Genomic DNA, 15,161 nt, shown 5'->3' with positions numbered 1-15,161 from the left:
TAAGTACATCTGTATGTATTCATTGTTTCTGAGTAGTTACTTTAAGATAAATAAGTGTGCATACTATTGATTTAAATGTTTGAAACTCCTTGTAAAATGCTAACAAAAACTATGTCTATCAGTGCTTTTTATGAACCATTCATTTTATATATAAAAACTGTGTAACTTTTAAATTCATAATGTATAATTTTAACTCCATCTAAACATGACACATCTGTACTGAACTTGTTGACATTTCTGACAGATTTATATAGTTCAATTACATTTGTTAATTTCATATAAGCTTTACTTTCTTTATTTTCCTCACCTGGAAAATATTTTTATTCTGAAAGACAGAGAAAGAGCCAGCGTTTCATCTTATTCAAGTGTCACTTCAATACACAATTCTGTTTTTTTTTTCCTAGTATTTTATACTAACTGTACATCAGATGCTTACAAAAAGGGCCAGAGATATGGTGTTAGGTGAAATTGTATTAATTTGGTTCCTATCATTAGGGTTGCACAATGCATTACCAACCTTAATGTGTCTTTTGACACATTGTGTGATTTCATTTTGATTCCCATCTTCATGTACTTGTTATTCGTTCTTGCTGATAATAAACCTACAATGTCAAATGCTCTATTTAGGAGGGCAGCTTCGGGGGGGGGGGGGGGGGGGGGAGGGGGGGGGGGAATGAAAGTAAAAGCATGGTTGTATGATGTATTGTATAATGCAATCTTTATTTTCCAGTAAAATGCAATTAAACTGAGTCAGAATGTGAGTAAGTCATCAATAATGTTAAGGATAAAAATAGGGTAAAATGGAATAAACATAAAAACAGATGAGGAAAGAGAGAGAGGTATTTGATCCATAGCAAATATTTAAAATACAGAGGCAGCTTGTATTGCCATCCTTTTAAGTACATTCATACAACTGTGCACAATAACATCACCAACATAGCAATAAAAAGTTTGGAAGTATAGTATTTCAAAATGCACTGTCTCTTGGAAATACTGTTTCATTTAAATCTTGTGCTTGGTACAGCATACATGGTAATGATTCAGATACTGCTTTAATAAAATATATATTAGTTTATTAGTTACATTATATTGGTTTGGTTATGACACATTTCTCAATTATTCTCCAAAAACTCTCAATTTATGATGTTACACACAGTTATGGATTTCACATTTTTCTATCTGATACAGACTTCTTCCTCATACCACCTCTTGTTTTTACAAATCGAATGAGACCTTCTGTGCCTATCAACATGAAATATATGTAGTGCACAAATAATTCAAAGCAAATGCTGTACTCTGATGTTACAATCAATTTTATATTTAGCTTCATGTTTTTATGAACTAATTTCAAGGGTTCTCTTTTCCCACATAGCAGCACAAAATATCATAACCTCATGCTGGGCACTAGTACAAATAAAGGTAACATGCAGCTCTGCTAGCTTTATGCTGCTTGTCACACCATTATTGCCAAAGGCAGTGTCATTTGTAATTAAGACTCTCATACACAATTTACAGAATACTGTACAGAGATTGATACAATTTTACACAGTTATCAACAAAATAGCAGTGCTGATTCAGCCTCAGTAAATCACATATTACTAGAAATAAGCCATGGAAATTAAATTTTTTATGTCAAATGAATATTGCAGTACGAGAAGGTGACTGTATTATGACTATCAAAGTATGAATTGATGCAACATTCAGAATGGAGATAAACTATTTTTGTTCCATCAGCTGCTGTTTGACAGTACAACTGGTAAATGAAATGAAAGGTAAAATTGTAGGAAAGAAAGGAAGAAGGTATCCAACTCCAAAATATTCCACCAGGTTCAGCAACTTCTTCAAACATAAAGTAGACATTGTTTCAATAAACACCAGATGTAAAATTAGCAGCAATCAGTATATATGTTTGTGCTACAAAACAGCTTATGACCCGACTGAATATACACATATGAAATGCTATGCCACACCGTAATAATTACATAACAATTATGTATCAATCAACATCTCATATTAAATGATAGCAATTTTTAATGTAAATATAATTTTTCTTAAATCTTACAAAAAAATCTTAAATATTTAGATAGCATGTCTTTTAAAATATTCCTGTTAGCTTTTTATTACAAATTCAATTATTTTATGGGTGGATGCCTTGTTTATTTTGTTTTCTGTCTTTTTCCTGTATGGTATCCACCTTCTAACACATAGCATTATTTTAAAAATTAGTCATTTCCTTTGATAGAATAAAGGCTTTCACGGCCAGATGACTTTGCTGGTGGTAAACCTTTCGGGGTAGAAGATCACTCTCCTGTTCCTAACATTTTATCCAGAACTGTGTTGGACATCTTCAGAGGCATTGCTCCTCCTTTGAGTCTTGTCTACAGTTGTCAAGCCTCGATGGGGTAGCAGTGCACTTGTGGACAAAACTTTAGGGTCAGAAAGGTTTCATGGGCCACGACCTTAAATGCTGAAAGTTTTAGCAGCAGCAAAGTCATTTCCTTTATTGTTGCCAGTTTTGAAGAACTTTTTTTTCACATATCCCTGCAGACTGCACTCAGAGCTTAAGCTGCTTTAACATACTGATGGAAAAAAGAACATGGTAGCTATTTACTTTTGAACCATCCAATACATTTTATGCATTGAACAGACAGGGATGACACAATGGCTATGTTTGCAGAAGCAAGTTGGTGTGGCTTAGTGCGCAGACAAGCACTCAAAGTGGAATACTCCTTTACGTCTAAGATTGCTCGCTTTGAACTGTCTTCATTTATATTTAATAAAAACCTTGCAGGTTAAAATAAGTTTATCTTTACTTATATTGACATAAAAAATGAAAGAACCAGCAATAACTCTATGCTGTTACAGACTTGTTACACAATTGTAAGTCAGAACTGGATGCATCAGTCTCTTATTGACCACAAAATCCACAGAGGAGCTCTCCTATGTATTCTCCCCCTCCTATTTTGATACACGAGATTCTATCCCTAAAAATAATGTGTGTGTGTACGGGGAAGGGAGGATGAGATATCCTGCCTTAGGTTTTCTATTTGCTGCATCTTGATGGTGATTGCATTTTTGTTGTTGTTGATGATGATGACTAGCAAGAGATCAGAATTAAGAGTTCAACATATCTGCATATTTTTATTAATACCATAGTAACTCCTGTGTTCTTCAGCAACAAACGTATTTACTGCTGCCCTATCACAAAGGCCCAATGCAAAGACTACAACAAGACTACGGGACGCATATTTAGAAGATATCGCATTTGGCAAACTGGCTCAAATAGTATACACAAATACATACAACTAACTGTATTCATACAAATGAGGTCTCAAAACATTTATGAATTTTCTTATGTTAGTATTATTCATGTATTTGTATTTAAAGAAAACTATAACACGTCATGTGCCTAATAAGTTGTTGATAAACATTAACAGTGACAAAAATAAATAGGAATTATCTTTTTATACAAATACTCAATACTTTGAAAATACAAATACATATGACTTTTCATTCAGTCTTTTTGAGTGAGCTAATGCCCCCTTCTTTCATGTATGTTCTTGTATTGTTACACATGAAATTCAGTCACAGAGAATGATTACAACACAATGACATCTCCTCTCATAATATATATATATATGTGCTCACTGAGAATCTATCTTAATTATACTTCAGCATAGTTACAAATGTGAATCTGCCATTTAAATTAATTCCTGATGGGGCAGTTCAAAGCAAAAATCATCTACAAGAGAAGAAGAAAAAGAAACTGAAACATTATAAAGGCTTCGTGAACACTGCCAATGGTGAAGTATAGTTGTCATTACATTATAAGCCTTAGTTTTTAAATTTTATTTCCAAAATTTTCTTCTGGTATGCAATGGTATATGTTTTAAAATATTATTTTCTGATAACCATTTCTCACACCAGTGAAAAGTCATTTATAGCATGCAATGCTATAGCTGTAAGTATCAATATTCGTAACTGCTCAGCAATGTATCAAGTTATCCATTATAATCAAAAGATTCTGATTGTAAGTAATTTTATGCAGATCAGTACCATTATATTAAAGAAAAAGAAAGCAAGAAAAAGGAAAAAAAAGCTGAGATGAAATGTATGATACTGTATAAATTTAAATTATGAAATCATATAATGTCTGAAGCAAATGCAAATGTGCAATTAATATAGATTGCATTGCCCTGGCAATTAATTGCTTCTACGATTGCTGTCATATTTAAGCTTCTACTCCCACTGCAGTTCAAATTATGATGCCAAACTGTCTTTCGTAGACTTCACATGATTGTACCAAAAGGAAAATTCACTGGAAGAAACTATAAAATCACAAGGAGGTAGAAGATCTGGCCGTTATTTAACTTCAGGAGGTGAAACAACTAGAACTAACGATAAAAATACTTAACAGGAAGTTTCTTTCTGTTTTATTAACAGTAATCTCAGTTTTTCTAACTACTCCGTGGAGTAATGAGATATTTGTGGTATGGGAAAGTAGGAAAGGGCAGGGATGTCACTCAGATCCCAGGATGAGAGGCCAAGAAGGGACACAATGGAAGGTCAGATAAATGTAAGCACTGAGATTTCTGCAATTTGAAATGACAGAGGGACAGTGTGCACAGTAAAGATGGATTCAAAGATGCTGAGAAAATTAAGTGGTGGTATATTCTGTCAGCAAACTGTAGAGCCAGCAGATAGGTCTCCACTCTCTTTATCCAGTTACATAAAATAAAGCACCTACAGGATGTTTCATAAAGTTATACTGATCTTCCACAGTCTGCTTTTGAACTGGTGGTGATGCAGTGTGCACACACGCCCTGCGAGCGTATATTTTCCACTAAAGGCATTAACACTATACTGAATTTAGTAAGTAATACAAGAAAATAATATACATAAATCACAGCATGTTGTACTGCATTGTGACATAAGAAATTGATTCTTAGTTATCCTGTATGGCAGTTGTTACAATCTTCCAGGATGGCCACTTCCCCCACAACAAGCACTGTTTGCTGTTCAGTTTACAGACAGACTATAAAGAATGATGTAATTATTCGATAGAAGAAAGGGGAAAGAAAAGGGGGACAGTAGGAGGAGGGAGTGGGATGAGCAAAAAATGAAAATAAACTTCTCAGCCACTCAATAGGAAGAGGGGGAAAAGAATCTTGTTACAAGTGGCTGAGTCTAAGACGGTGGAGGAATCATATGTTGCTGTGGTACAAAAGGCATTCAGGGTTGTTGAATCATCCTGTAGGGCAAGCTGATCAGCTAAATACTGGGTGACTCAAGACAGATAGTTTTCTTATGCCCAATAATGCATTTGGCGAGTTTGGTGGTGGTCATCCCCATTTAAAAAGTTGTACAGTGAATGTGTCTTTGGAAATCAAGCTTCATCTTTGCTTCCTCATCCTCACAACAGATGAGTCCCTCTCTCCCTAGAGTTTGAGTTACCTGTCCCCCCCCCCCCCCCCCTCCACACACACACACCAGCCTCACCCTCTCTTTTCCCCCTTTCCCCTTTCTTTGCAACCTCCTTCAATCTTTCATCTTTCCTTTTCTCTCTCAGAAGAACAAAGAAACATACAAGTTACAAAAATGTGGATTATGCTTCACCCTTGTCCAATCAATCCCTCTTTCATCCATGAAGAAAGCACTTGGAAGTTCTGAAAACAAGCATAATTATTTGCTACTTTAAGTGCTTTTAATGGTGCTAATAATAGATCTTTCAACCCCTGAAAGTAATTTTCAATTAACTATTAATTTCAAGTTTTCTTAATTGCCTTTTCCCTTCAACACAAACCAACATTTGGTCTTCCAACCACAGATCAATCAATTATTTGCACCTGCAAGTCATCAGTAAAGTGGAAATACATTCCAACAATGTTTCCCCTCTTACAAACAATGTATTACTTTTATAAAACATTTCCCTCATTTCAGGCACAAAATAAAACAAAATAAACACTCACTATAGATTATTGCATATTTCATAAAATATTGTGCCTTGGCCTTTAGACAAGTACAGCTGTTAAATACAAAATGAAGGAAGGGAGAAATGTCTCCAAATTACCAAACACACGGCATATAACAGTTACTTCCTGTCAATAAAAAATGCAATGCACGTTAAAACTTAGGGATAGCCCAATCAAGTTATGTGTGCATCTGGCAATGAGGGCAGCATTGCTGTGGTTGTGAAGAAAGCATTTCAGTTTATCTGTGCACTCTTGGCAAATAAAAACCAGAAGACTAGTTATAACTGTTAAGTATAGCCAAGTGTCTGGCAGCTACATGTTTACAGTAGAGTTACTAAGGTGACACATAATAAGGAAATGAGCCAGGTCACATTTTCTGTTCTGCTAACAATTTTAATATCACTGCTACCTCTGGTGGCTGTTAGAGCAGTCATTTAGAATCAGTAATGTTAACTGTTCTAATTCACATTCATTGTATGGTTGTTTATCTTTACAGGATGACAGTGGGCAGGAAAGTGATAACATAGTTATAATCCTGCAACCTGATATCAGTATCTAATGTTAACTAGGAATGTGGGGCTATACTCAGTATAGAGTTACACAACTGTTGCTGTGCTACAGTCACATTGTGCACTTTGGTAACAGAGAATCAGTAGCATGGCAACTATCCATGGTGATGTGTGGTAGACTGTCAGCCACTTTTCATTTTCATCCACGTTTATAATTTTTTTCAAAGTGAATTACTTTCCTCTATACAGAAGGAACACAAAATATAAAACAAAAACACATTGGGTGTACTGCACTCTGAGTAATTTCAAAATGCACATCTGCTCTAAGAGGCACACATTTTGTTCAATTGAACTTTAAAAATGTAACTTTATGAAAGAGGAACAAATTATGGTCCCCAATGATTAAAACAACTAATGCTTTCAACTGAGAGATCACCATTCCATAAATAAATATAAAAACAGATATGTATACTAATAGGAAAGAATTTTTATAGAAAATTTCTCTCTCTCTCTCTCTCTCTCTCTCTCTCTCTCTCTCTCTCTCTCTCTCTCTCACACACACACACACACACACACACAGAGACAACATAAAGTAATATTTTTTAAATAGTTCTGTTAATTGTTTTACAATCATCTGATTGTTAGTACTATAAACATTCTTCAGTTTTCCCTGTTTAGGAAGCACTCTTTCTTTTATAAAAGACACATTTCACATCGACACTAAATTATAAACAACGAATTACACTTCTCTGAATAAATAATTTTAAAAAAAGTATTATTTTAAGGCTATCCTGAAAATTACTGTGAAAGCATAAACATGTTAACAATTCTACAGTTACGTACGAGGTAAATAAGGCAAACCAAAGGCGAATACTAGCAAGTGGATCTACAGCAACGTTGGCCATAAACAGACAAAGCACATTTATTAGTCCTCAACAAGAGAAGCACCGGGTCACGAAATGTGAGAGCCTTGAAGGTGTATCATCACCAGATCCACCCAAGTGTAGGAATGCCTCCCGCCAGAGCTGCCCCCTATGTCAGCGTTTCCGTGGAGTATATATCTCCACCTTGCAGTTGGTGCTTCCCGTAACTAAAACGCCATTTAAATAGTCAAACTGAAACAAAGATTCATTGTATTACGCATAGAAGAATGGAAAAGACATCAATGTACAGCTGAAAGTGAAGTGTACATAAAATTATTTTATGCAATCACTTGCTTTTTCAAGAGGCCAGTTTTAAATTGACATACAATAAACACTAGTTTAATGTACAAATACTTTAAAATTATACATATTCATAATGTAAATTTTGTGATGTGAAATGACAAAAGAATATTTAACTACTTTGCTTCTGAACATAATGTAAGCAATGTGATTCATTCAGGCTTCCTGGGAGAAGTTGATGATTTTACAAGTTTTTGGGTTTGTGGCATAGTTCTCATTTTCTCTTTACATATTTTGACAGCTTCTCTAGTTGTCTACGTCAGGTGCGGAGTGCAAATTTTGTTGCGTGCTCTTCGGACTCTAACCAAACTGTGAAAGATGCATGAATGCACGCCACCCTACCAATTGTTTTCGGTGGTGTTAACCAATAAAACAATCAACTATAATTCAAATACAATGGAGAGGCTGTGCCAGAAAGCAAAAAAATGTTAAATGCAGAAAATGCTGTAGGACGTTCTTCACTAAAAGCACTTTTAATAGGCATTTATCTTTGGGCAAAGGTAGAGCACTGAGATGTCTCCACGATTTAAGTAAACGGAATGCCAGATCCAATCCTTTAATTAAGCTACAGCCCCTGCCATTGTTAATTAATTACCCACCACTTTAATCTCAATTGCCTTCTTAAATACACTGTCCCAGATATTAGCCACCTGCACCACAATGGTGGCATCTTTCTATTTCATTTTATGCACATACTTGAGGCTGTTTTTGGAGACAGCAGATTGAGCTGCAAACAATGTCAATTTGTATTGTAGGGCATGCTCACTGTGTTGTCCTGAATACCCATTCCTTTTCAACACTTCTCTCTGGTGACCAAGTTTTTCGGCAAGGCTTGCTTCATTTGATAGTGTACGTGCTCTGTGGATCAGTATTCTAAGCAAGAAACGTCTCTGTGATGGATTAATTATGGCTTGTGACTAACAAAATGTTGATTTGGGTGGAATTACTGCAGACAGGGACCAACATGTTCTTCTCTTAACCAAAACCTCAAGGAAAGGTTGCTGTCCCTCTAGATATTTCATCACAAAATCTCCACAGCAGTTCACAGCATGTACCACTCACAGATAGGTTGGAGTTAAAAAAGCGAGCAACAAAATTTGCACTTCACACATGACAAAGATAACTAGGGAAGTTGTTGCAAGTACAGAGAAAATGACAACTCAGCTGCAAACCCAAAAACTTGTAAACCATGATCTAATCAGTGTAATCTTCCTAAATGTTTGAATGGAAGACTAAACTCTAACTTTTAATATAGAAACTGTAGCAAGGAATTTTGTTTCCATCTTTATGCTAATTGATGGCCAACTTTTAGTAGGACCTTATGCAGTGCACAAGAGTCCACAAATGTAATCCAAAACTCACAATCGTAATACTTAAGTAATGACCTTAACAGGTTCCTTGTCAATATGATGCAAGGTACTCAAGTAAACTAACCAATTCAAACAATGGAAAGTCTAGGATAGAATAACAACAATATTATGAATATTATATTAACCAATTCAAGTTATTAGGTCAATAGATTGCATAGATTCTGAAGTGGCTGTTGATAGTAAACTTAAAAAATACAACTTTATTTGTAGATCTCTAAGAAGAATATTAAGAAAAAGAACTAGGAAAAATCTCTTAACTTTCAGTCCAAAGGCTGGTTTGATGCAGCTTTCGATGCTAATTTACCCTGTGCAAGCTTCCTTATCTCTGCATCATCTGCTCCAACCGACATACATTTGAACATTCTAACTGCAGTCAAGCCAAACCTTTATCAACAAGTCTGACCCTTCAGATTTCCCTCCATTACCAAACTGATTATTCCTTGATGGCACAGGTTGTGTCCAACCAATTAATCCTTTCTATTAGTCAAGATGTGTCGTAAATTTGGTTTTCCTCCAATTTTATTCAGTTCTTCCTCATTAGTTATTCAGTCAATCTGTCTAATTTCAACGTTCTTCTGTAGAACCACATTTCCAAAGCATCTAATCTATTCTTGACTGAATTGTTTATTATCCACATTTTGCTACCACATAAGTCTACAATACAGACAACTGCTGCAAGAAGACTTCCTAGCAATTAAATTTACATTTGACTTCAAGAAATTTCTCTTTTTCGGAAATGTGTTACTTGGTGTTGACAGTGTACATATTTATCCTCTCCACCTCCTTGCCTGTCATCAGTAATTTAGCTACCCAAATAACAAAACTTATCTCCTACTTTAAGTATTTCACTTCCTAATCAAACTCCTTCAGCATCTTCCAATTTAATTAAATTAAATTCCACTACCTTTGGTTTGCTATTGTTCATGTTCCTCTTCCTAGTCCTATACCTTCTCTGACAGACTAAAGTCATCATCAGATGTCAAAGCTTTTAATCATTTTCCTGAACTTTAATTCCCTTTCCAAATTTTTCCTTGGTTTCCTTTCCATCTTGCTTAATATACAGATTGGATAACACTTGGGACAGACTACAACCCTGTCTCATTCTATTCTCAACTGCTATCTTTTTTCATGTCCAATTCATATAACTACAGTATGTTTATTATATAAGTTGTGGATAATCATAAGCTTCCCATATTTTACCCCTGGTAACTTCAGAATTCCATATAGAGTGCTGTAGTTAGGACAAATATTGTCCTGCAAGCTCCTACATTTCTCTGGAACCCAAACTGATATTCCCTGAGGTCAGCTTCTACCAGTCTTTCCATTCTTCTCTAAATAATTCATGTCAGTATTTTGCAACCATGATTTATCAAACTGATCATCCATTAACATTCACACCTGACAGTGCCTGTCTTCTTTATAATTAGAATTATTAAATTCTTCTTTAAGTCTGATGGTATTTTTCCAGTCTCATATATATTGACAACCAGGTGGTATAATTTTCTTATGGTTGGCTCTCCGAAAGATCTCTTATTCGAAAGTCTTTTTTGACTTGGGTCTTCAGTTCTATCATGTTTTGATCTCAGTATTATATCTACCAACTCATCTTTATAAACTTTGTCTCTTTTTCAATAATACTGTCTGCAAGTTCATTTTCCCTGTTTAGTTCTTCTGCATATCCCTTCCACCTTTCAGTTTTCTCTTTTTTTCTTAGCACTGGCTTGCTATCTGACCTCTTGATATTCATATAGTTGCTCCTCTTCCTCCAATTTTTCTATATGTGATATCAATCTTCCCCCTAGACATGCACACTCCTACAACCTTGCATTTATCTTCTAAGAGCATTCCTTTTTACACATTTTCACCTTCTATCATATTTTTTACACATTGATATCCATATCCATTATGCCTGCATCATTTGCTGCAAAATTACATTTTATCCTTCTGTCAATTACATTCAACATCTGCTGTGCTATCCAAGGATTTATGCTAAGCCTTATTTTGTTTTATTTTTCTTTATTTTCTAGTAAGAGGAAAGAATAGATGTATCAGTGTAATTTAGGTAATAATATTGAAATATGATACTTAATGAAGTTGAATGTACATTCTTATATGTTCAAAAAATCTGCTTTACAAAGAAATTTTTAAGGCCATGAAAAATTTTGCAATACGACTTTTCTAATTGAACTCAATGTGTAACGATTATTTGGGAAGATTAAATTGAGACTCAGGGTTTCATTATTGCATTTTACATGCAGGATATATGATCTTCTTTTCTTAAATTGTAGTTCGAAGCATTATTCTTAGTAGAAGTAGCCTATATGATACCACACTGCCTGGATGTTAACTGCAAAACAGGTTGTGGCAAATCCTGATGGTGGAAATGGTATTCAGGGAATTCTGTTTTCAGTGAGAATGTCACAGAGAGTTTGTTTTAATGACGTGGTATAATTTTGGTCATATCCATGAGAAGTGCAAAGAATACTATTTTTGTAAGCCTGTGGTTTCAACTTATTTTTGTAAGCCTGTGGTTTCAACTGACCATGGACTGGTGCAAAATGAAGCTCACTGTTTTGACTCAAAGTGAGTTAGTAGAAGCAGGTAGATGCCACCTTCACGTTTTTAGAATATCTGGCCTGAGTGGGCCTTAGAAAAAGGTACAATGATCTCTAAAGATTTTCGAGTAGAATGTGAGGGATTGGTATGGAGCAGTGGTCAAATGCACTGGCTACCAACTGACTCGGGTTTAATTCCCTCTGCTACCATTTCCCCCACCACAACAATGTTACACTATTAATTATAAAATTTAAATACATTTAGACAGTTCAATTCATATTTTCAAAATTAATTAAAATATTTAAGCAGTAAATTTACAAAATTGGGTGAAGTTTTGAATGAGTTTACAAAAATTCTAGCAATTAATTGATTGTTTTTTCTTTATCAGTTGAATACATTTTTTAGAGTGATAATTATCAAAGAAACAATTAAAACATATATATTGCTCACACCATATGCATCTTTCACAATCATTTTTTGGGCAAGAACATTTTTCCAAAATATGCTTCAGTGGAAAGCTCATTTATTTCAAATTTTTAAATTGAAGGTCTTTTGTCCATCAGTTACGTTGCATACCAAGCACACTGAATCCCATGGACGAAAACAGGAATGCTAAATTGATGCGACACGATTGAAGAAATGTTAATTGCAGTTTCTCTTGATAATGATGATTGCCGTTGTGGTAGCACTTTAAAAGCACTTTTAAGTGGAATGATCCTCGTAGTACATGTTACTTCACCATCCTCAGATAAGATTAGATTAGTTTTTCGTTCCATAGATCCGTGTTGAGGAGATCCTTGTGGATGTGGAACATGTCACTTTTTTTTTTTAGCTGAACTAACAATACTAATAGTATAAATATATACAACACATCATTTGCTTCTATTAAAAAATTCGTCAATGCAGTAGAAGGAGTTGCCCACTAGTAAGTCTTTCAGGCTCCTTTTAAACTGATCTCTATTTGTAACTAAATTTTTTATGTTTGCTGGTAAATTATTGAAGATGAGTGTTCCTGAGTAGTGGACCCCTTTTTGAACTAAAGTACGTGCTTTTAAGTCCTTGTGCAGATCATTTTTGTTCCTTGTATTGTATGTACGAACTGAGCTGTTTGTTGGAAAAAGAGATATATTATTTAGGACAAATTTCATTAAGGAGTAAATATACTGAGAGGCAGTAGTTAGTATACCCAGTTCTTTGAAGAGGTTTCTACAAGACGTCCGTGAGTTTACTCCACAAATAATACGTATTACACACTTTTGGACTCTGAAAACTTTTGTTTGAATTGAAGAGTTACCCCAAAATATTATACCATATGACATTATGGAATGAAAGTAGGCAAAGTATGCAAGATTTTTCACTTTTATGTCACCTATGTCTGCTAACACTCGAATTGTAAATACAGATTTGTTAAGGCATTTCTGCAGTTCTGTGGTGTGCTCCTCCCAACTGAATTTATTATCAAGTTGTAATCCCAGGAATTTAAGACTGTCAACCTCTTCTATCTGCTCTTCTTCGTACTTTATGCATATGCTGGGTGGAAACCTCTTACAGGTTCTGAATTGCTTATAGGGAGTCTTTTCGAAGTTTAATGTCAGTGAGTTGGCTTTAAATCATTTATTAATATCCATGAAAATATCATTAGCAGATCTTTGTAGAACTACACTCAACATACTATTTATTGCAATACTTGTGTCATCTGCAAACAAAACGAACTCTGTTTCTGGCAGTGTAACTGATGAGAGATCATTAATGTACACAATAAAAAGCAATGGCCCTAAGATGGATCCTTGTGGAACACCACATGTAATTTCTTCCCATTCTGATGATGACTGATGACTTAATTCACTAGTCCCTTGCACTGATACCCTTTGTTTCCTGTTAGCGTGGTATGACTTGAACCATTTTGCAGCACTGCCCGTGACACCATAGAATTCTAATTTATTTAAAAGGATGTTGTGGTTCACACAACCATATGCCTTTGACAAATCACAGAAAATACATGCTGCTTGTAACTTGTTATTTAATGAATTAAGTACATTTTCACTGTAGGTGTAAACAGCCTTTTCGATATCAGAACCCTTCTGAAATCCAAACTGTGTTCTTGATAATATGTTATTTGTGGTCAGATGGTTGAGAAGCTGCCTGTAGATTACTTTTTTCTAAAATTTTTGAGAATGCTGGAAAAAGTGAAATCGGTCTGTAGTTTGATGGCATCTCTTTATCCCCTTTCTTGAATAGAGGCTTAACATCTGCATATTTCAGCCAGTCAGGAAATGTCCCAGTTATAATTGACTGGTTACACAAGTAACTTAGAATTGTACTAAACTCACAAGAACATGCCTTAATTAACTTTGTTGATATTTCATCGTAACCACTAGAATGCTTTGTTTTTAAAGATTTTATTATGGAAGTTATTTCTTTTGGTGAAGTGAGTGACATATTCATGTACCTGAAGCTATTTGTAAAGGCTAGTTTCAAATATTCAAGGGCATTATTTACTGATCCTGACAATCCCATTCTATCAGTAATGGATATAAAGTACTTGTTAAATAGATTTGCCACACTATGGCCATCTGTTACTAACGTGTCGTCTACCCTTAGTGTTATTTGCTCCTGTTCCTCTCTGGTTCTACCAGTCTCCTCTTTCACTATATCCGGTATTGTTTTTATTTTGTTCCCTGACATTGCTATCTTCTTCTCATAGTGTATTTGCTTAGATGTCTGAATTACTTTTTTTTAATATTTTACAGTATTCCTTGTATTTAGCTAAATCATCAGCATTGGAGCTATTCTTGGTTGACAGATACATTTTCCTTTTTGTCTTACAGGAAATCTATATTCCTTGTGTGATCCATGGTTTGATTATAGACTTCTGTTTAATTTGAGTAACATTTGGAGGAAAACAGTTTTCAAACATGATACTGACATTGTTCATGAATGTGTTATATTTTTCATTCATGTCATGATCACTATAAACATCTTTCCAGTTCATATCTTTGAGCAGTTTTCTAAAACACTCAATTTTTGGTTGATTGAATACTCGCCTGAACTCACATTTAGCAGTCTTGATAATCTGCTTAGAATTTACATCTAAAACAAGGAGCTGCATGTCATGATCTGATAGTCCATTTATTACAGGTTTTATTATATGATTTTGTTCCTTTAATTTGTCTATAAAAATGTTATCAATGGCTGTCCTTGAGGATTTAGTGATCCTAGTTGGAAAGTTTACAGTGTGAGTTAGATTGAAAGACAACATTACTAACTGCAGCAAATGTTTACTGGAAGATTGAATTAGAAAATCTGTATAAAGTCACCAGCAATCAAAATTTCTTTGTTGCTCACTGTTAAATAACGAGCTTCTAGATGATTTATGAATAGATTATAATTTCCTGCAGGTGCTCGGTAAATAGTTACTATTATATAGGATCTGTTATGGAACTCTACTTCTGTTGCACATGCTTCTAGATGCTGCTCTAAACAGAATGTATTAATGTCAATGTTCTTGAATTTATGGCCGTTTTTAATAAA

General features: G+C 34.7%; 1 protein-coding gene across 3 annotated transcripts in view; it reads right to left on the bottom strand.

Annotated features, from left to right (window-relative positions):
* Positions 1–701: 701 nt before the first annotated feature.
* The window catches only part of LOC126271947 (F-box/WD repeat-containing protein 9-like), a 137,478-nt gene continuing 123,018 nt past the window's right edge, over positions 702–15,161 (bottom strand). For all 3 annotated transcript variants that reach the window (XM_049974376.1, XM_049974377.1, XM_049974378.1), the window contains exon 9: positions 702–7,596. In XM_049974376.1, the coding sequence (XP_049830333.1) occupies positions 7,519–7,596 (78 nt within the window). In that variant the 3' untranslated portion in view covers positions 702–7,518. The remainder of the gene's footprint in view (positions 7,597–15,161) is intronic.

Source organism: Schistocerca gregaria, chromosome 5 (genome assembly GCF_023897955.1).
Source record: "Schistocerca gregaria isolate iqSchGreg1 chromosome 5, iqSchGreg1.2, whole genome shotgun sequence".
NCBI lineage: Eukaryota > Metazoa > Arthropoda > Insecta > Orthoptera > Acrididae > Schistocerca > Schistocerca gregaria.
Note: the sequence above shows the minus strand (reverse complement) of the source record. Positions and strands in the feature narration are given on the sequence as shown.